The 23,368-nt window shown below is 38.3% G+C and overlaps 2 protein-coding genes across 2 annotated transcripts; one reads left to right on the top strand and one right to left on the bottom strand.

Moving 5' to 3' along the window:
* Nucleotides 1-8,904: 8,904 nt before the first annotated feature.
* On the top strand, nucleotides 8,905-9,668 carry LOC103701930. The gene has a single exon (XM_008784150.4). The coding sequence runs from the start codon at nucleotides 8,967-8,969 to the stop codon at nucleotides 9,381-9,383; it is 417 nt and encodes a 138-aa protein (XP_008782372.1). The 5' UTR covers nucleotides 8,905-8,966; the 3' UTR covers nucleotides 9,384-9,668.
* Nucleotides 9,669-13,534: 3,866 nt separating this feature from the next.
* LOC103701931 (mitochondrial import inner membrane translocase subunit TIM22-4) lies at nucleotides 13,535-21,560 on the bottom strand. The gene is made up of 4 exons (XM_008784151.4): nucleotides 21,239-21,560; nucleotides 18,570-18,760; nucleotides 18,418-18,490; nucleotides 13,535-14,030 (listed from the first exon to the last, which is right to left on the bottom strand). The coding sequence occupies exons 1-4, from the start codon at nucleotides 21,387-21,389 to the stop codon at nucleotides 13,945-13,947; spliced, it is 501 nt and encodes a 166-aa protein (XP_008782373.1). The 5' UTR covers nucleotides 21,390-21,560; the 3' UTR covers nucleotides 13,535-13,944.
* Between the last annotated feature and the right edge of the window lie 1,808 nt (nucleotides 21,561-23,368).

Raw genomic sequence — 23,368 nt, 5'->3', positions numbered from 1 at the left:
GAGGATCCTTTTATTTTACATATTACCATGACACATATCTTTCAGCTGCCAATTAAAATGGTACATATGCATTACTAGGAGTTAACTTTGCTTGATAAACAGAATTTTCTAAGCTAGATACTTCAAACTTGGTGTTGATATGTCACAAAGTTGAATTTGTATGATATACACAGAAAATGACCACAACAAGCTACATTTCTATACGATAAAGAACTGGTATGTTGGATTTATATTACTTATTTTTAAGCATTAGAACAAGAAAAAATTTGTTGAAAATTAGATGACAGTAAGTACATCGGTATACGTAAAGTTGATACTTCAGTTTGGCTACTGCATTTATATTATTAAATCAAAGTAATAAAATATCTCTACATCAATCGTGTAGATAATAGATTTTTTATAATATTTTGGACAAAACAATCTTCCAAGGCTCATCATAGAGGTTTCAATTGACCAGCAATGCATTATGTAATTCTTCTTTAATGGAAATAACAAATATGATTCGATAGACTTGTTTATGTACGGAGCTTATGTTTAAGTAGTTCCTTAAAAAAAAAAAATACTTAAAAATATCGAAGTGGACAACAATGTGTTCGAGAATATGCAATGGCCGTTGTCCTGGTGCCATATCTGTAAAGCATGATCATTGTATAGCTTTCTTCCACTTATATCCTCCAAAATATCCTCCCTCCATTAAAGCCGGACGCTGCTGCAACGACCTTGACCCACAAATATTGCTCCCATCTCTCTCTCTCTCTCTCTCTCTCTCTCCCCCCACCCCCCCAACTCCATGGCTAGGTCTGTTCAAGACCAACTCCCCGTCCCATCCCTCATATCCATCCCCAACACCACAGCCTTCTTCATCCTTCTCGCCTCCGTCGCTGCCATCGCTTCCGTGGTCATCTCCCTTTGCACCACTCGCAAGCACTTCAAGATGTCAAAGGAGCAGAAGAACAGGACCCCAGCCCCTCTCTCTAGGGAGGACCGAAAGCTCCTCTCCAACTTGAGCAGCATCGGCAAGAAGGCAATGGGGATAGCCAAAATGATGTCATGGAAGAAGGCCAACGAGGTCGACGAGGAGGCCTTGTGGAAAAAGTCCATCATCATGGGAGAGAAGTGCATGCCACTTGACTTCTCCGGCCAGATTTTGTATGATTCTGAGGGGAATCAGCTGCCGGAGTTGCCTCCGGGAACGGCTCGAGGAGGTGTGCAGGGGATCATATAGGAAAGGCTTGAGATATAGTTTTGCGTGTGCCCTTTAATTTGAGTTTGTATCATATATATATATGGGTGGATGAAGGAGAGTTCATATGAGCGCTTGAAAACAGATCCTCCTATCCATGCAATCTAACAACTGTTTCAATCTTTCCTAGCTGTGGAAATTGCAAGAGATTTGGTATCTCGTTTACTAGTGGAAGTGTGCAAATCCACTATATATGTTCCTAGTTGTAGGAAATAATCAAGGTATGTGAGAGATTTTTGTTGGCTGTGCAGTTAAATTGGGCCTGAAACTAGTACACCGGAATGGTTGTGCACACATGTAAGCAGTCTCCTACGTACATGGCCAAAATCACAAATAGCCTCCTCTTAAATTAGGTCTGGATTTAACCGTGGTGTTCCTCTATCATTTTCGCCGTGGCATACCGCATACTAACCAGAATTAGGTATGCAAATTGCCGGGCCGGGGTTGATGTTCATCTTGAATTGGTTTGCATATATAATCAAGACTACTGATCATGTATACGTAAAATATAAGTCTTTTTTTTCCTCTTTCTTCCCTATTCCAAGTCTCTTATACGATTGCCAGGAAAATTCAAGCTACTCAGCACCTTCAATTCCATAGTCGATATGTTGATCAAATATATATATAAGACAATGATCTAGTGCTTGATCTGCAGGCCTTTTGCAAAATGTATAACTTTCTCTCTCCACTTGTGTAGATTAAGTTTTAATACACTTTTACCTGAGCCACTGGGTCATCTAGGTGTAGATCTAGAAGCTTGGCTCTGCCCACTGATTTGCACCTGGAGCCGGCATTACATCTCTATGCCTCACAGTTTAATAAGGCCTATCATCTAGGAATTCATCGATACCATGCGCAGAAAATTTTGCATAAATGAACCAGACATTATGGTTAAGCTAACTAGTATTGCATGTAATAAATTTCACAGGGCCTAGGCAATTTTGTGATGTTTCTATGCAGCCCATACATCTAATCTTACAATGTTAGTGAAGCAGGATGAGGCCTGGGATATGCATTATCCAAAGGCCCAAGATAGGAAAAGCATCATGAAGAGGCTTATCACTCCCACCACTGTTGCAGTTCGCATGCAAGCTAACTTGGAACTAACTTTCTGCTACAATGTTTGGCATCCCCAATAGCAAACGGTATATGTGTCAACTCATGCTAATAGAACATATAGTAGATCTTGGCATGCAAATGGGTTAGGTTACGTTAGGTTAGGCATGGCCCAGACTTAGCATGTCAATTTTGGTCCAAGGATTCGGACCTAGACTTGGGCTGTTTCAAAATTCGATTAAATTTAGTGCTGGATGCAACTCAGTTATGATTAAATTTGAATGAATTTGGATTCTTAGTCTGACAAGGACCTATGTTGGACAGCATTTAGTCTTATATTAGTTATTCGTCGAAAAGATTTTGGCTACTTATACAGGACTAAGAAAAATCTAAAAAATACTTTCAGGCTAGTTTTTTTGGATGAAGTTCTGTATTATTATACATTGCATAAGAGAGGGTTAATTTAGTTGGGTCATAAGTTGATGATGGAGATTGGGCAGCTGCATTGAACGACAGAACGAGGCAAGAGGACGAGTTTGTCCAAGATAGGAGAACTGAGACAAATGGTGAAGGCTCGATGAGATGGATCTTAACAATCTATTAGGTACTCCTTTTTATCCAAAAAAAAAAAATTATCTTTTACGTACTTCTCGCCTCTAGAACAATGATTTCCTCTCTGGCTTGAGGCCGAGATGAATTAATGGCTTGCAAATGCAACACCTAAACTCAACCCTCTTACTCATATCTCAAGAGGTAGCTCCACAGCAATGGTCCAAACATCTGTAATGATTGATTTATTTCCTGTCCAAGATGCCACTTCCTATCTGGCCATCGTTGCTTAGAAGGTGAACCGGGTGGAATGCTCTTCGTACCAGTCTAATGCAGCATGGGCCCTTGGACCCATATCGAGATGCATGTGAAGTGCATGTCATGCATGTGTAAAGAACACGCATGCGACATATGCTTTGCATGCTGTATGTGCTTTACGTGCATCTCAATAGGGATCCAAGGACTTGATTCTGAGCTTGATGCAGTCCATCCGTTAGCTGCCACCTTCTCACAGCAATGTAACACCGGATGCGAGTGCTCTTCTGCCTGCAATTGCTCATCTTTCGGTTTCCAATATGTCTTTTCTTCCTCTCTCTTGTCTTCTACGTACCTCTTCTGATGTAGATACTTCTACTTTTTTTAATAATATTTGGTGGCTTATGGAGTCTAAGCTCCTTGGCTTCCATTTTCATCAAAGAAAAAAAAAAAAATCCATCCAAGGACCTGTGAACTGCCATCAAATCGTGGACATGCCATCATTGCATGGACGAAGACGACCTGAGCCACACTTTATTGAGCTTTGCAGCCAAGCCTTGACAAATGATAGCAGTCATGTTGTTCGGGGATCCCTGTCCTACTCCCTAAGTACCGGGACTGAATATTTAGGAAAATAAATATCCTTTTGCGAGAATCTTAGGAGCCGAATACATGTGTTGTTTTCAATCACTAAAGATATGGAAATATAATGGAAGGAACAACTTCTTAGTTAGTGGATGTATACTTTTCTCCGGACAAAAAAAAGCTAGTTAATTAGTGGACCAATGAAATCTTTCGCATTAATCATGTAAATTTTTTTATAAAATTTTGTGTCGGCAAATCGCTTCTCTTTCCTTCTACTTTTTCTCTCTTCGTGTCACCAAATCGCTTCACTAAATGTAGTTGACTCCACTTTTCTTTGTGTTCCATTCCTAACTAGCTAATTTCTTTAATGTAATCATCCTTGCATAGTTCTTCTCTTAAAAATATTCTTTCTGTGACTCAAGTTTACACACACGTCACAACTAATACCTAAAACATATTATTACATTAAGACGTACCGGAGATTTTAAATTTCTGTTACAAGTCCTCGCAAACACGTAACTATGTGTTGTTTGAGCAACATTCGGTGCAAGCAAGACTTGATGATTATGGTTGTAATTATAAACAAAATTTCATTGAGCCAATTCAAAGTTTTCATTGAGTCAAATGAAGTTCCATGAAGCATGTGCTGGATTTATATTAAAACTAACGTTTGCTTCTACCAAACATCAGTGGTAAGTGAAACCCCACCGAACTCCTTTTATCTAGAGATCATGCGAGGTTTGGTCCTGAAGGAAGTCAACTAGAGGTTTCCAACCCCAAGTTTTGTGCCCTCCCGGGCGTCGGACTTCGCCATTCTCCCGGTGAGTCTGACACCAACCACTTCAACCGAGATGTGCCAAGGACCGAGATCAAAAGACGATGAGAGTGAGCTTCCAACGTCCGTTTTAATTACTCCGAACTCCTAGGACTTTGTTCTGCCAATTGCTACGCTGCAAATTAATGAGAGAACCTATTGGTAGCCCTCGGCATGTTATCCCCTGCTTACAAACGAGAAACTAGGGGTGTCAATCTGTTGGCTAGTCCCATTGTTTCCACTGCTCGGCTTGGAAAGAATAAGAAATCCAGGCTAGGGATTTTGGGTTTTGCAGGCTAGACGTATTAGAGTATACAACCTGCATAGAGATAGCAATCAGATTAGGTCGAGCCAGATACATGATAGATTGAAAATCTGTTAATATGAATCTAACCTATTTGTTAAGCTGGCCAAAAATTTAGATTTGTACATGACTACTTTATTAAATAAGTAACTTAATCAGATTTATAACCGGTTGACTCAAGTTAAGCGGATGTAAGCGAACGGGTTTGGCTCTCTTATCAAAGGTGTGAGATCACCAGATTTGGGACGTGTATGGTTAGGATGCTTCTTGAAAGCAGTGTACATGTTCAGCGTGCATCAAATGGGCTTGCGGGGGTCGATAAATTGACTACGTACAACAAAATTCTAAAAAGTGTTCCCTTCCCACGTATCCTTGACACGGTCCAACAAACACTTCCGGCATGACTGGGCTGGTAAGAGCAAGTTGATAGGAAGTCAACTACAATATAAGGCTTGGGGACCTCCTATCTCCATGATTTTAATTAGATATTATGTTCTCTTATTTTAAAGAACTAGAATAATATGTAAGCATGTTGATATATGAGGCAACGATACAATTAGTTTAATGGTAAATATGAAGCATAACGTTATACTATATTATATTTCTTTTAATGAAACTATAGTATATTATATTTCATTGCTCAAAAATCATTATTTCTATATATTTTTGTCAACTCTAGAATAACATCATGCAACAAAGTTCATTAATGCATGACTCCATATTTTAGATGCTTTGAAGCTCTGCTAGTTTGTTGATCCAACTACCATGGTGCACATGCATGATGCAAAGCAATTTGCATGTTGGTAGAGGAGAAGGTAGGTGTGTTTCTTAATTTGTCGAACCGAGCATCTAGTAGCCTCAGTAATGCTAGTTTAAGAAGTTAACTAATAGAGTTACGTTGTTGTTGTTATTATTATTATTATTATTATTATTATTATTATTATTATTATTATTATTATTATTATTATTATTATTATTATGATACTGCGGATATGACTTATATAATCAAGTGTGAATACCTCTAAAAAAAATGGAAAATAAAAATTGATGAAAATGCATAGGAGCGGATGAGTCCGTCCAAAAGATACCGTCAAAATGATTCCCAACAAAGGAGACCACCCAATTTGCAGCATTATTCGCTTCTTGATACATATGCTTGGCATTGAAGCAGATACACTGACGAGCTAATCTCCCAATATCAATCAATAAAGGATGACTGTCTGCCCGCTAAGTTCACCTAGAGATTCAGCCAATCATCTTAGATGAGTCTTCCTCGAGAAAGATATAACTACACTGTTACTTTAAATAATAATAATAATAATAGAGTTACACTATGGCTAAACAAAATTGGATGCAAGGAAGACGGTGTTTGTCGGAAACTTTTGAAGCCGATTTTGTCATATGAATCAAGAACAAGTGAAATGCATTTTTATTAAGCATGAGTTCGATTTGCTAAATGTCCCCATTTAACTAATTGCCTATCAAGAAAGATAACCCTAACTCTTAATTAATATGGTTTCGTGGGTGAACCCAGGGGAGCCACAACTGAGACTGCCCCATATAATTTTTGAAAGGGGTAGGTCACCACACTCTTGATACCTTTTAAGACCATTTACATTTGGGTGCCATACGTGGCCGGTTAGGAGTTCGTGTCTGCCAAGTGTCAATTCTCAGGCCACCAAGTATAATTAATTCAAGACTTGTGCAGTCAACTTCGCGATCAAAATCAAGTTTCCTGCCACTAAGGATTGTTGGCCGTTGGAATCTTAATTATTTACTACTTTTCATGCTTGAAGTGCACTTGGCCCAACCCTTAGGGTAATAACTAGGACAAAAATCTTGTGGCGGAGGATGTTAGTGGAGGAATCCCAGCTTCCACTCGCCACAAAGTGACATCCATGGGGTATTGGATTGGCCTGAGAACGATGACACGAGGGGCTCCCTCTCGCGCCGGCCACCGCACTCGTGTCTTGGATTTGGCCGGTGATGTGGAAGAGCACCACAGCCGTCACCATTGGGTGGACTTTGAGTTTGGCCGATGTGGACCAAAAATCCATCTAATATTTTAATTAAAGTTGACCTAGATAATTTTCTTGGAACATAGTTATGGAAACTTTAATCTGCTTTAAGGTACCATTAGGTTCAAAAAAAAAAAAAAAAAAAAAGAAGAAGAAGCTTTCGGCCGGTTTGTGCACACAAAATGTTATCTGCATGTACAATATAACATTAGAAATTTTAAATTTAGCCATTTTCTACGTACTACACCAATTATACAGCATTTTTTTGATAAATTAGAAAAATTATACTGATCTTGAATAAATATATTTATGAAAGATAAAATGCAGAATATTTAGAAATTGAGTTAGAGTATCTATCTTCAAGTCCACATTGTAGTCCTAGTATGATTGGCCACATAAATTTCCGTTGAAGCACTATTGGCAAAAAAAAAAAAAAAAATTATCTTCACAAAATAGATATTCCATTAAACAGCAAAAACTAACACATGATAACTAGGGCTGTAGACAAGTCTATATATAATTGTGCAACACTATGCTCAGTATAAATAAGATCTTATATTATATGGATAATGTTTTAAAAATTCAAAAGTGCTCAAGCAACACTTGCAATCATTATGTTTTTTTTCAAAAAATTGTGATATTAAATTAGAAAACAAAACAATTATCCAAAGAAACACAAACAGAGAGCTCTCTAGCCATTCTAGTGTTGTAAATCAATTATACTCTTTGATATACTTTAACATGATTAAAACAAGTGGCACATAGTGATACACCATTAATGTTGTATGCTTGTTGGTATAATATTCTGGCCAACTTGCTCTCCCTCAAGATTTTATACTAGCTGTGGTTGTGAATTAAAATTTGTCGTAGTAGTCGTACTTTTCTACTTAGCAATATAAGATTTATGATGGTGGATTCTTTAAAAATTTAGATCCATATTTTCAAATAAAAACATCATGTCAATGTGTTAGGAGAACTTGTCCTAGTAGTCACCAGTACCCCACTTTTTGAGAGAAATAATGCCAAAGCAGGCCATTGGACTCTTGCTTCTAATGATTGTAACATTTGATAAGTTGTACTATAATTTTTTTCCTCAAAATGTTTGGTTTATAGATTGTAATGAATAGCCCGTTCATTAAAGGTCTTTAAAAGTTGATACGTTGGTTATTTCAGTGGGTATTAACCATCAAATCCTAGGATGAATGAAAATCTTGATTTATTTTGACTAAAATAAAATAAAAAATAATTAAAATTTTAGAGGCTTTTTGTTGATATACCAGAACCAAGACATTGAAATCTCCTCCTATATGTGAAAAAACTTGACCAATATATTAATATCGCATTAAGTGATCATATCCTGGGATATATTGATTTGTATCATACATGCATTAAATATATCAATAATGATCTTTAATGGATGCACATGTAATTAATCAAAATTATTAATGCATCAATATGTTGGTTCATGTAAAATGGCAAGATGAAATCTTGCATTAAATATATCAATAATATTTTTTTAAAGAATGAACATGTAAATTAAAATTATTAATGCCTGGATGTATTGATTTATATCAAATGTCATGATAAAATCCTGCATTAAATACGCCATAATGATTGTTTTTATAAAAAAACAATGCAAACCAAAATTATCAATACCTCGACATAATGTTGCATTAAATATGCCAATAATGATTTTTCATTTTAATGCATGAACATATAAATCAAAATAATCAATGCCTCACTGAAAAGAGTGAAATTGAGGCAGCCATTTATGATTTGAACCGCATATTTTTGCAGCGATAATGCCAACGACAACCATTTCTTGCAGTTCAGCAGTAACCATAATTAATTTAAATCTTTTTCTCCCTTTTGACTGCCACCATTGAAACCTTTTTCCAGCAGCCATGCGAGGAATTCTCGAAGTCCGCTCATTTCGTTTGACGACCATTAATTTCACATCATGCATCAAAATATTAAATAATTTTAAAATCAAAAGAGAGCATTGCAAAATAGCGAGCCCGGTCCGAACCGGTCACCTTCCACTCCCCCCGTTCCCTCTATATATAGACTCTTAACCCAGGGGATTCCGGTCACCACCCACCAACTCTTAGAAGGCCCCCCAAAGTAAGAAGAACGGGCTTCATGGGGAGCGGGCTTCTCCAGACGGTGACGGAGATGGCGAGCGCGTGCTCGAGGCACGTGACACGTGCGGCACGGAAACTCCGGCGGCAGGGCCCTGCCCTCTCCCGGATGTCGACGGCCGTCGCCCGGCCCTTCCTATCCCGGCGGCAAAGCTCCAAGAAAAGGATCGCCGATCGGAAGACAAGGAGCCACGACGGTGAGGTGAAAGAAGAAGAGGAGGAGGAGGGGGTGTGGCGGAGGTCGATACTCATGGGGGAGAAATGCCAGCCGCTGGATTTCTCCGGCGTTATTTACTACGACGGCGATGGGAGAAAGCTGTCGGAGGTGCCCACACCGCGGACGCCGCTCCGGAGCCCGCTGCCTTCCTTCCCGCATCCGGTCACCGTCGGTTATGATACGAAGAAGGATGATATCTGAGCACTTCGTTAAGCAACCTCTCCCCCTTTCTCTCTCTCTCTCACACTCTCTCTCCTTTGTTAAACAACCCCTCCCTCTCTCTGGTGTGGTACATGTCCCATGGTAGTACATCACAGTGTTTTTTTTTTTTTTTATGTATCTCAATTATAGTTTTCTCTTTATTATTTGATCCTAATTAAATAGAAGATAACACCCATCTTCATACTCGTGATGGGTGAGGTATGTTATAAAGAGTCTCTCTTAGATGGATAATTCATCCTAAAAATAGTTATAAATTTCTTTCCATTAGGTTGTATCGGGATGGAAGTTGGGATATGAGGGATGCATCCGATTGTTCTCCCATGCTGCATGTTCTATTATCAAAGCATAATAGCTTTATCTTCTTATGAGCCATCTTATTGCCTTGTAAATTTTAATATTTTGGAATAGATCAAGAATATTGCTCGCCATCTACTTATTAAATAATAATAAAAAATATTTTTTTTAGTTCTTCCATCACCCTCTTATTCTATCATCCATTAACCATTGACCTTGTCACTAGATTGCCTGTTAAGCAAATCGCCGACCGATAGCTAGTTTAAGGCCAACAACCATGACCGATATCCACTTGCACAAATGAATGAATTTGAGGGCATGAAAATAAAGATTATCCCTTGCTTTGTCACACCAAGTTAAATTCAATACTTCTAGACCATCGTCAAGTTTGATATTTTTGCTAAATCTAAAAATGAATTTCTCGACTTTGAAATAATTATGTACCAAAACAAATACTCAATCAGCAAAAGTTTAAGTTCAAAGGGTGGAGTTTAAAAAATGACTTCTTCCAAATAGCACATACTGGCTTTAAGGAGGAGAAGTTTTATACTCAAAGTTTGCAAAATTAAAGCCATATGCTTGTATCAATTCCTCCTAATAAAAAACAATCATAAGGGATTTTTGTCTTGAGTTCTCGTAAAATAAGTCATTACGATCTCTAAGGTAAGAGCTATCAAAGTTATCTTTGGTTCGGGAAGAAAAAATAGCTCCCCAAAATTAATATAAAAGATTTTTGCGATCTCTCTCTCTCTCTCTTTCTATATATATATATATATATATTAATGTTGGTCGGGAAAAAAAATGTTGTCATAACTTTTCAGAACGTGGGAGCTCAAGAGAGAATTTAGTTGATTTTATTTGTTAATCTTGATTACACAAATGCTATATTTACACTAAAAAATATTTAAATAACGAAAATTTAGATTTTCCGGTAAATCCCGGAGAACAGGATAAGCATTTCCCAATCTACACAAAGCCGGAGCTACACCCAGCCTCTCCAAGTACATTGTAATTGGATACGAATTGCGGCGTTCCGCTGTAGAGGTGGCTGTCCCTGGGCTCACGTACGGTGTCTGTATCGCGCCATACATCCCGCCAAGAGAGATTGCGGCTGACTCGTAGACCAAAAGTAGCTTCCGGCATGTCCGGCGCGCACGCGCTGGAAGCAGTTGACCAACTTCCCGCGTCATCGTGGAACCAAACAGTATCCAGGGTCTATATTCGAGTCCGATCTCTGGGCCCCAGCTGGTCGGACCCCATTCCAACTTGTCGATTGACTCAAATGTGCGGACCAGTCAGCCCATAAAGGATGGAACTCAAGTTTAACTGCATTTGCTTCTCGTCATAATTGGAGGCCTAATCTAGATTTTGGCCACCAGAGCATCAAAGTTTGTCAAAATTTCATGAGCATATCGTCCATCAACGTTACGTATGCATGCAGCTCACATAGAAATTGTTGGTCCTCTCTTACCTCGGAGCGACTCACATATATGCATGTGGTCATTTTGGGTCACAGTTCTGGGTCGTAAGAAGACCGTTCTAGAGAATATGAATTGATTATTACCTACCTTTTTTTTTTTTTTTAGGCGACAGCATAATTACTATAAATACATCCAATAACATCAGAGTATAATAAATCTCGCAACAGTGGAACGAATGTGGTCGAATCCCAAATTACTGAATTAGTATGATTAGATATATATTGATTCGGTTTCCATTTTTTTCACAATCAATGGATAATGACCTTGGTCTGAGAAGAGCAAGTATTGTTTCTAGCAAGATGTCCATATCAATGCTTTCCATGTTTTGGTAAATCACAAAGATATGCATGAATCATTCTAGATGATTAGGGTATCCTCATAAATATACTATGGATAAGCTCATAGGGTGCAATGTATCATCCTTACGATATAGTACATGCTCTACTGCAGCCACTCACATCAGATGCTTACCATTCAAAAAAGCAGAGGCGAAGTGATAGGGTTGTAGACTACCACTGCTTTTGGGCGTGCGTCCACAAGCGTTAAAGGGAGAGGAATCAGAAACGCTAGAATAGCACAAAAATCTTGCACAGGAAGGATACGTAATGGCCACCAAGATGGTAGCTTAGTTGAAACGGGGCGTTTGCTTCCAACCAAATGGTTTCACGTTCGAAATGCGCGGACGTCGATTAAAAAAAATAAATAACATAAAATAAGAAATAAATTATATAAATTCGGAGACCGGATGTTTCATATCTAGACACGGGGTTTAGAATCACTACTGGTCGGCTGGTAGCTTTGGTGGTGCCGGACGTGACGTACTTATGCGGAGGGTTCGTGCCGGAGCCCAGAGGGGTAACCGAGCTGGGCCCATGGATGGAGAAGGTATGAGTAAAACCAACCAGAATGCCCAACACACGGCCGTTTCTATCCGCATCGAACATTCTTCTGGCAGGATGGAGACCCAGTGGGAGGCTGGGTGGACTCCCCCTCCCCCCCTCCTCCTTAAAGCAAAAAAAAAAAAAAAAAAAAAAGAAAGATACGTAATTAATGTGAGTCTCATTGGATCCATCACCGACAACCTAATACCTTGATAGGTACTGGCCGCCGATGATTCATCGTACCACCAGCGTGAGCTTGTGCAAGATTTGTGTCACCAGAGCATTACCCGAGAGCAATACACGTCACATTTGCATGGCTCCATTCTCAACTCCACCGAGGACCATGGGAAACTGGCTCTCTGGTCTTTAACGCTGCTGATGTGGTCTCTGATGCTCCTGCTGATGTTATTGCGTTTGCTGACATTAAGGCCGGAAAAGAGATTATATACTGCTCGATAATGGACATAAGATCTTTGTGATTTTTTACCTAAAAGACAACCGTAAGGCTGTAATTTGTATCAGCTTTGTAGAATTTAATTATTATTATTTTTTTTTTTTGCTAAAAACAGATTTTCATATAATACGTATACGAATACATCCAATTAAGTCAAAAAACACTAACTCGCGGAATGCCAATGACAGCTTCTCCTCCTCCGCCCAAAGGGTGTACCCTAAATAATGAGCCGCAAAAACAGCCACCCAGTCGGCCGCCCCATTGGCTTCTCTAAATATATGTTTGGCTTGGACGGCCAGCCCATCCCTGCACATCATCCCTATATTCCGAACCAAGGGATGGTCTGTGCCCTCACATCCTCCTGGATCCATCCGATAACTGTGGCCGAGTCGCCCTCCAGGATAATCGAGCTAGTGGAATTTAAATTTGAAACACTGAAAAGAGTACTTGAATTCCCTACAGTTTCATGTGTTCTCTCTCTGGCCAGAATCTGCCAAAAGACAAAGGTTGAATCTGATCCATGATATTAGATCAGAACCTTGGAGGAGCCTGAGTTTTGGTCCAAATACATCGCTAAAAAACAAATCCAAGTCCGAATCATACGGTCGTTCATCATCCCACTTCAAATTCACTAATAAGATGATTTTGATCAGCCACCTGGTTGTAAACATAGCCTGTTTTATGAATGTATGAAGCTGGAAAAAACTTGGTTACAAAATTAAGAAAGAATATAGAGTTTCAATGTGCATGATTTGTGACAATTTGGAATTCTATTTAGACCAAAAATTTTGGAGTGGCTGAAAATTCAGTGGAGTAGCATTTCTGAATGGTACTGCTATTATAAACTCAACAGATTAGAACTCAAAAAGTCGAGGACCCTGCTGCAAAGAGAGCTGGTCGGTTATATTCCAAGTGGAGTCAAAAATTCTTCAGGCAACTTGGCTGTAGTTGTAACAGCAGCCTATCACCCTTCTCTTTCCATTTCTCCTCCCACAAGATGAAAATTACAAGAAGCCATCATATTGGTAACTCTTAAACATCATTAATAACGAAAACAACACAACATAAATTTCAAAAGAAAGCAAAATACAACATTATTGATAGCCAGCACTAAGGCAAAAGAGAAATTATAAATGAATTTTGTTTTCAACACATCTTTTCCTTGATTATTCCTATCCACTCAGAGAAAGCGATTACCTTCACTTGTAAGGGTGTAAAGGAATCACGAGCATCATACGAGTATCAAAATTGCTTGAAACATCTCAATACTGGTGGGACGAAACCCAAAAATTACATTCCCGGGTGACTCGATATCAGGATAGAGATGAATTCCAAAATCGGATGACAGAAAGTCCATCCGAAATCAATATACTGAACTGAAAGGAAAAACAGTGTATAGAGTTGAATGTTAAAGATACTACCACTAAATATTAATCATGCCGATCAAGGAACTTCTCAATCAGGACTGAGAATGCTGCAAAACCTGCACATCCCGCACATGCAGCCTTCGGACCACCTAGAAAGTGGAAATATATTAGCATGTAAATATGAGGTTCCTGAAAAAAATACATGATGAAATCTACATTAAGATGCGTATAAAGAAGTTGATGTCATGTTTATTGAAATTCATTGGTCAAAGGGTAGTACTAAAACCAAATATGTGACACCAGTTTGGTTTTTCAACAGCTTTGGAAGTATATATGGAGATAACTTCTGCTGTGATGCAAATGAGAATCTTTATCTTTCTCGTCAAAACAGAAGGTTGGAAAATAAAAATAAAATAAAAACTGCAAACTACCCCCTTTTGCTCCTTACAGCAAAAAACATGGCACAGGCCAATTAGTACTTGGACAGCAAAAACTAGCATATGAAGAGGAAAGGGTGCAAAGCAATGCCTTCGATTTGAATGTACCAATTACTCATTGAGCTAAATTTGGGGATGGCATAATATGTTATAAAGATAAATACACATGGGTCTCATACCATAAGATCCACCATGTACAGCAAGCAAAATTTAACAAAATACGTTATAGAAATTCCAAAGGTATATATTATGGACACTCCTCGAATTCCTTTATGCAAAACAACTTATAACCCTTATTGTCTCTGCCTCTCCTGGTTCAATGTAAAATCTCTCACCAATTCACTGAGTTAGCACTGGAAAGTGGAAAAAAATGGCACAAAAGAATGGTCTAAAAATAGTCAGTTTCGAGATGGTACGGTGGTTGATAACTTTACAAGCAGAAAGCATAAAGGATGCCTCCAGTTTCATAAAGTTCCTGACCATCAACTAAGATTATTTACATCCTGCAAGCAGGCCAATCACAGTTCACCTCAATGAAGTCAACAGCTCAAATACCAGGTTTATAGGAACAAGTTCATTTCTAGACGTAAAATGGGTAAAGATAATTTCACACTCCAATATGTAACAGGAAATATTGTCAAGCTTTCCCTGACAACTTGAGCCGTCTGAAGAAATCTTGCCAACATCAGTTCTTTAATTAGGGTAGCATACTCCAATTAGTACTTCAAATGCTTGCTTAAGTAAAATACAGGGTGCTTCGAATAAGAACTGCTTGCTTTCATCATCCAACTAGGCTGTTTCTTTTGACCTTTATCCCTCTTGTTTTGTCCAACAATCCCATGCATTTGCTGTTTAACTCTATCCTAGTTTTATGATTTTTCCCCATGCATCTGTCCTAATCTCCACATCCTTATTCCGGTTATCTTGTGTGCATTCCTCTCTTTATTACTAATATGTTGATCATGCAACATTATCAGACTTTTCATGGTTGCAAAGGAGTTATAAGAAACTGAATAGATGCTCTGTCAGTAGGGTGACTCTGAGCACACAGAGTGTCATTGTTCATCGATCAGGACATATTGGTGTCACATTGGTACATTGTCCGTACAAATTCGGCACACCATTGATGCCAAATTGGTAGAAGGCCTAAGTTGGAAGAGATTGGCACCAGCAACCCTCATGATCAATTCAATTCAGCTGTCATTATTAAACCCACTTTATAAGAACTTTAAGATCTCAAATAATACTTCCAGATATGTTATCATATGCATTGCAAATTTAACAGTTTGATAAACACAAGGACTAGAATTCTATTAGGTAGTGTTTGGATGGGGAATAAGTAGAGGGATAACCCCCTTATTCCTCCACTTATTCTGAGTCGGCGAAATAACACCATACCCTTCTTATGATGCCAAAGAGGATACCCCTCCTACTTGCATCATAAGCCTATTTCAAAGGAAAGGTCAGATTAGATTATTCCTACGGCATCTATCACTTTCCCATTCTCCTTCGTTACCTCCCGCTCCTCCCATCTCTCCATCTGCTCCTCTCTCTCCTCCCGATCTCCATACAAGGGTGTTGATCATGGCCACCAAGCCACTCTAGAGACTGGGCAACTGAAAACTTCATCGTGAATTCCTTCTCTTCCATTACACCCTTCTTCCATCCTCCCCTCTTTAGATTCTGGTTAATGGGTGGCTGGCAAAGCCTCTTGGTGATGTACCCTATGCATCTCGTCTTCCCCTCCACCACTTTTGCCAATTACTTTGACTAGAAGACCTTCTAGTGCCTCCCCCTTCCCCCATCTTAGACGACTCCTCACAAGTCGAGAACTCCATCAACAACAATTCAAAGAAAGGCCGAGTATTTGATGGTTATTTTTCCTTTTCAATCTATTTAGAATCTAAAATCTTGATTCTTTTTGGTGAATTTAGTTTTATATGGACAACTAATGGAATTTTCATTCAGTTTTATGGAAGAATACATTCTCATTTTCACCATCGCTGGATTTAGAGAATAATGAATATTTGTTAAATGATTTAGGTTTTTGAATTTTGATGATCTTTTGGTGAATTGGGTTTTCTACGGATTTTTTTTTGTGAATTGTTTTCTTAATTTAAAGAAAATACACCATTTTTTACCTTCTCTAGATTTGGAGGATGAATGGTTATGGGTCAAATTATTTATATATTTTACTTCTGGATGGAATATTTTGTCGAATCGAGTTTTATATGGCTGTTTGATGGGATTTTTATTTTTTTTATAATTTCTAAGATAAACCTTTTAGTAGCAGAAGCATATTGATTAATTTATTTAGAAGTTATACAAATTTTTATCAACTTCTGCTGAATTGACTTTTTATGAACAAGTTATTAGAGAAGCATTTTGGTTACTTTTAGATAAGACCAGTGGGATGTATCTATGGAGAGTGATGAAGGGAAGGTGAGAGAGGATGTGAAGGCAATTGTTGGAGCTTTTGAGTTGTAATCCATTATTGTTATATTAGAATACATTTGACAATTGTTAGAAATTATTCTCTGGATTATTTTGGTTTTAGTGTTTCGAAACGTATATGTAGTATTTGATATTTGTTAATGGACTCTGGTTAAGTGTGTGAACTAAAATCTTGATTCAATTGAGTTGAGATTTTTTATGTTAATGATTCACATGATGAATTGGCTTGATGGTGAGTGTCTTGAAGATTTTACTGCATCAAAGCAAAGTCATAAGTTTTTAAGTTTAGTTTCATTGATGTTTATCAGAAATTGAATAGTGATTCGGTGATATATCCACGGGATATGTATTTTGATAATTTGTTCAAGCCAATATGCTGCGTAAGTGAGCAATAGGTCTTCTTAAATTGTGATGTACTGGGGGAAAATTTCACAAGATAGTGCCTTCATAGCCATTTTCACACAATTGTTAGAGGGGCAGTTTTGTCCAGACAATATAAAATTCCACTTATCCCCTCAACTTATTCTACCAACAAACAACATCACAACATGATACCCCCTTCCACTTATTCCTCAAATTGAATGCCATAAATTCCTTATTCCATGTACCAAGTCCCGAGCTACAGATTCGGAAAGCTATTCCTTATTCCCCCAAAATTTATTCCACAACCAAACACTACCTTAAAGTTTTTCAATCCTAAATTTCATGCTATTGTGCATGTTCGACATACATACTTGCACCAAAGTACCAAACATGCATTAAGGCACCGTTAAAATTACAAATGAATTGCTTCTCACATATAGGAATATCAGTTACTGTTCCATGGCCATCACAAAATCAATTGGTTTCTGGAAGTTCCTTAATTAATGTGATCTGGTGAGATCTCTTCAAAATTTACCAAAAGATTAATTGCACAATGAAATAGGATCCGATAGATTGAGATTAAATTGCAAATTTTCAATTTTTATTTGGCGCATCATGGTGACAATGAGGAAACATATTTTTCATACTTTATCATCACTAATGAAATGCTCAGTGTGATCTGTAAAAATGAAGCAGATTTTGGACTCTGTAAGGGCTTCATGGGACTTGGGAGTGACATAAATCTTAACTTTGAGATAGAAATGTTTTGGGAAAATTTGTTGCCCACTAATGAAATTATGTAAATGCTGAGAAGAATGCAGTATGAAACTCTAGATCAGACATCAACTTAAATTGCAGGCATATAATAGAAATAGCTCATCATGAAAATGGGCACAGAAAGAAAAAAAAAACTGGAAATAAGGCATTCTAGCATATCTAAGTTCATTTGGTATGGGCTTCCTTCGCCCACCTTTCTACCATAATTACAGCACGTGTTTCTCGCAATTAATGAATGAGAAGTAGCAATTAGTCAATCACAAATAATGGCATTTGGCAGGTATCTCATGAATATAATTATATAGGTAAAATGTATTTCCCATACTTAAGCAGTGCCAACATGGAACAGATTTAGAGCCACAGAAAATATAATAAGCATCTTCTTTTGCTACACTTGCATGCTAATTTACGCTCAGGCTATTACTTGGCAGAACCTTACAGACATATCATTCCTGCTCCAGAAAACATTAAATTCCTAGAATTTGGCATGAGAAAAGAAACTTGCCTTTTGCAGAGATAGCCCCTCCTGTAACACAGCCAGCGACAACTGTATTTGTGGTGTCATGCTTTGCTCGAGCCTAAAGGAAAAATGTAATCATCAAAACAGAAACAATTCAAATTAATGAAGGACATCATCTTTTCTTTTTCTCTTTTTACCTTCTCTACAACACATTCAGCAGCTGAGAAGATCAGGCCCATAACTGCAAATGTCTTTGCAGAGCTGAAACTTCTCCTGCCCATCTGCTTTGCTGTGTATATAAATTGCTGCTTTGCTGTCATTTCCTCCTGCATAAGAGGATTATCCAAAGCCCCAAGGAACAAGCCCATGAATAGACCAAGACCACCGCCTACATGAAATCCACAACAAAAGTGTGTTGATTCCAGGGTCACCGAAACTTAACACACACACACAGATAAAGATAGAGAGAGAGGAGGGAGGAACAGAGGGAGAGAGAAGAGAAAATTCAGAGATGTATAAATAAAAGCTGATAAGCAGAAAATATCCATGAAATTGAAATACTCTTCACTGATATACACCCAATTTATTCATATCAGTAAAAAGAAATGGGAAAATAACAAACCAATGGGCCAGGCTTTTAGCGTGTACTAAGACAAGATGAAATGGTTGTAGGCCACATAGCTAAGAAGATTCTTATATTGGAAACACGACAAAAATAATATGTTATAATTGAACCATCTGAATGACAAGCAAACCCCCCTTGCTTGTGCCATCCACAAAACGACAAACAAAAATATGAGATCCTAGGGCTACTAATAAAATCAGGTAAATTTGCTTGGTTGAAAGCTTTCTCAGCTAAAGCAAATGAAATTCAAAATCTTATATTTGCAATCCAGACTCAAGCCACAAAACAGGAAGTCTGACAGCAAAACTTCAGGATACAAGATGGATGCAATTCCACATACAAAAAGATTTCATGTTATTCCTCTTTTTCTAAACTATAGTCTCAAATCCCGGTGGGATGTGCTGCAGGATGCCGGGACGGGTCCCATCCCGAATGTCAGAACAGGATTGTCCCGCCATTGTCTAGTATCCTGATCGGCATGCTTTGAGACATCCTCTGTCCTAAGTATTGAGACGGGGCGGAATGGCAACATGTCCCATTCTATCGGCAAACCGGGACAACCCCATCCCACGGGATTTAAAATTTTGGTTTAGACTCTTTAAAGTCTTATGACTGCCAAAGAGTTGCTCCATTGTTGCATGATCTTAAACTAACCAATCAATTATGTGGGTGTCCTTACCTACATAACTATCTCCTAGGCTTGATGGCAGACCTTATCTCATCCAAATTCATCATAGAGAGTACTTGGGCACCATCTGTAGTAGGTTAATATCAGGCTGACAACTAGTCATATGGATTTCATAAATCCTTCCATAGATCCCTACTGACTTTCAGATGTGCTCCATAAAGAACACATTTGATGAAATTGTTGATGAAGTGAATGACTCTTAGTTGTTGAACGTATAAACTGCAAGTCAATCTCTCTCTCTCTCTCTCTCTCTCTCTCTCTCTCATTTCTTCAACTTTTTTCTTGATTGGTGTGAGCACCCCTAGCACTATAGTCACAAGTAAATCTTCCCAAAGATTAAGCTTGAATACAATTTTTGTCCAGATTCTTTTCATATGTCCCTTTTCAGTGAAGAATTAAATTTTCTTTTCTTACTCCTATCTTGATGGTGCTCTCCTCCATCCTCTATATGATTTCCATCAACAGAATCCCAGAAGGCATTTTTATACCTGAAAACTCGAGACCTATGATATTAAGAATGCAAAATTGTTTCTTTTACCTGTCAGGCACCCAGTCTCCTTATTAAGCAAATCACGGTGGAAGATATAGCCATCTGTAAATATATGGGGGAACACAATTCATAATACGAATGCCAAGGAGATGCATTGTGGCCCTTTACTTATGATCACATTGTTCACTATATATTATGGTTGTATCCAGCAATTCCAAAGAAACAAGCCCCAGCAAGACCCCTTCTAGTTGGTTTATCCACAAATTCTTAAATCTCAGGATAACCCTAGTCAGCCATTTGTGATGTTTTAGCTAGATCATCCTCTCAAACCAAAACAAATTCGTACTTAAAGGGATAACAGGTGTCTGAGATCACAGGTAGATTCTTTCTTCACTATCACTCAGTAAAAGAGAAAATGCATAGACCTGGCACGATAGTTCTAAAAGTTAAAAACATATGGACGCTTTGACCATCACATGTCTTAGCATGGCTGTTCTCTAACCATTATAATCGATGATTCTGCCCCCGTGTTTTCTGACAAAATTATCCGTGAACTTACACCAAACATCTTATAAACATGAAAGATTCAGTCCGAGATCTTAGAGAAACATCAAAAGCCAGCATAAGAACCCAAGAAAGCCTACCATATTAAATAGAAAAACTAGAAAAAAAAAAGAATATTATAGGAAGAAAGAAAACCTCGAACAGAATCCTCACTTTGAACTCATACCAAACATCTTGTAAGCATCAAGTTACAGTCCAACCTCATAGAAGATCTTCCGAAGCCAGCAAAAATAACCAAACAGAACCCACTATTTTAAACAGGAGATTAGGAAAGAAAAGGCATTACAGGAAGAAAGAAAGAAAAACTCGAAAAAAATCTCAACTTTTTGCCCTTACAGGCCTCTTTTGTGAGTTTTGAGATAGTAAACGAGAACCCACTGCTCCGCTCAAACAGCAAAGTTAAAATAAATAAATAAATCGAGAGAAAACCATGAATAAAAATCTCATCTTTTTGCCCCGACGGGTTTTCTACGTGAGATTTTGGAGAGTAGAAGAGTACCCATGATTCCACTAACGACACTACGGACGGCGCAGTTGTTCCAGATGTCCTGGCCTCGGATCTCCTCAGGCGTTGGGAGCCTCAACGGCTCAATCTTCGGTTTCTCGGCTTCCTTCGTGGCCGCTTGGGGCTCTCCATCTGAGGCGGCCATGGACCGAGCTCACAAGGAGTAGATCATTCACCAACTCGTCGCTCTTCGAATCTACAAAGCCCAGAGATTATTAGGACTCAGAAGAACTGAATGATAGAGCGAGAAGGGCGACGAAGAGGCGATGGATGGAGAGAGAGAGGGAAACAGGAGCTCCCTCCAGCTCTATTTCTTCTCCTCCAGGGCCGAGTTGAGGGATCACGTGCACGACACGGGTGAAGCTTTCGCGATAATGATGTTTTGTAGGGTTTTGCATGCAAAATAGATTGCGCTAAATCTGAACTAGTTCCGGGTGTAGGGGTTTGCATGCAAAATAGATTGCGCTAAATCTGAAGTAGTTCCGGGACGCCGAGTGCTGGGACTAGCGTTATTTCGGAACTGGATGCCCACGGGCATCAGTGCATCCGGTTCTTCTTCTTCTCTCTCTTCTTCTTTTTTTTTTTCCTTTTTTTTTAATGCGCTAAGGCAGGTGGGTCATATCTGATGAATACGGATGCACCTAATAAAATCAAAAAATAAAATATCTTCGAGTGCTCGAGGCAACTCTCCATCTCTAGTTCATAGGATACTATCGAAATGACTGGCTACATAAGCAGCCATCTAATCTGCAGCTCCATTAGCTTTACGAAAAATATGCTTGGCCTGAAAAACCCCTCCATCCTCCACCATTTTCTAGAATCAAGTAATATTACTATTTATTTGTAAAATTGTCTGTATGGAAGTTTAGCTAGTCTTGGCATGCCGAGGGCTGGGACTACCCCCTGCACCACTTGTGCATAACTTTTAGTAATGTTGATGTTCCTTAGGGGCCTATGCATAAAATTACTTGAACGATGCGTCGACTGGTCGGGGCACGCCGAGTGCTGGGACGAGTTCAAATTTGACGCGAGGCCCTTTTTGCAACCTCCAATGCATTGAGTTTGTGACTGTAATTGTAATAAAAATCAAAATCAAAATAGACTGTAATGAAAATTAGAATGACCATATTCTGCAATATATTTAGTTTGCCGCTAGAATCAAAATCAAAAAAAAAAAATAAACTAAACAAAAATATTTCTTAAAAATTAATTAAATAGAAGAATATTTTTAAAAAAATTAATTTTAAAAAAATAAATTTAACGAAATAGAATTTAAATATCAGAAGAAAAATTAAAATTAGATTTTGGAAGGGTGAAGCATTCCCATTCTAGAAAAGAATGAGAATTAAATTTTCTCTAGCCAAATGACTGAAGTGAGAGCCACTCATTTTCATTTTCATTATAAAATCCAACTCCTTCCAACTAAATATATTCTCGATCAAGCTTGAGCGAGGTTACAAGTTTCAACTCAAAATAATTCACGTCTTCTTTTATCTGCCACCTAAGCCACACAAATCTGATCAATTCACCATTTAGCCTCGACCTTAACCTAAATCATCTTTTGGCTGACCCTCATCAACTTAATCAAGGCCCTTAACCCAATGAAATTGGTACATCTAAGTATCTGGATCAGTTTCTGACTAATAAATTATTGATCCATGTACTACTCAATAAGCATATCAGATAAAGAAAATTTGTATTGATGCAATCCATGTGCATGACCAACTCCGACCGCATCTTTGAAGCAACTCCATGATCCGTATATATGCGTGTGCGCACAAACATATATACATGCATATATATATATATATATATATATAGACACACACGCATGCAATATCAATTTAGTTTCTATAAATTACAAGCACGACATTAGTCAATGCACATTAACATGTAAAACACGACAACTACCATCATATATAAACAAGAGGATTTTTAATGGATTTGATAAATACATTCTCTGTTTGGGTTATTTCTCATAATCTTTTATTAGGAAGTGAATAGAGGACTGGCGTTATGGACCTCGTCGACGCAGGGTCCACATGAGATTAACTTCCCTAGTTGCATGCATAGCATAGTGGGAGAAAGGGCAAAAAGAACAGTCGGGTGCGAATAATATACTGA

Source organism: Phoenix dactylifera, chromosome 6 (genome assembly GCF_009389715.1).
Source record: "Phoenix dactylifera cultivar Barhee BC4 chromosome 6, palm_55x_up_171113_PBpolish2nd_filt_p, whole genome shotgun sequence".
NCBI classification, from domain to species: domain Eukaryota; kingdom Viridiplantae; phylum Streptophyta; class Magnoliopsida; order Arecales; family Arecaceae; genus Phoenix; species Phoenix dactylifera.
The sequence above is the reverse complement of the archived record's forward strand: the minus strand, read 5'-3'. Positions and strand labels throughout refer to the sequence as shown.

What these genes read in the sequence shown, in the direction of transcription:
- LOC103701930 (XM_008784150.4), top strand. Translation starts at nt 8,967, where the DNA reads ATGGGGAGCGGGCTTCTCCAGACGGTGACGGAGATGGCGAGCGCGTGC.
- LOC103701931 (XM_008784151.4), bottom strand. Translation starts at nt 21,389, where the DNA reads ATGGCCGCCTCAGATGGAGAGCCCCAAGCGGCCACGAAGGAAGCCGAG. An exon ending in CTGAATGTGTTGTAGAGAAG is followed by an intron (nt 18,491 to 18,569) that starts GTAAAAAGAGAA and finishes TTTTTCCTTTAG; the next exon opens with GCTCGAGCAAAGCATGACAC. An exon ending in AGGGGCTATCTCTGCAAAAG is followed by an intron (nt 14,031 to 18,417) that starts GCAAGTTTCTTT and finishes TCCACTTTCTAG; the next exon opens with GTGGTCCGAAGGCTGCATGT.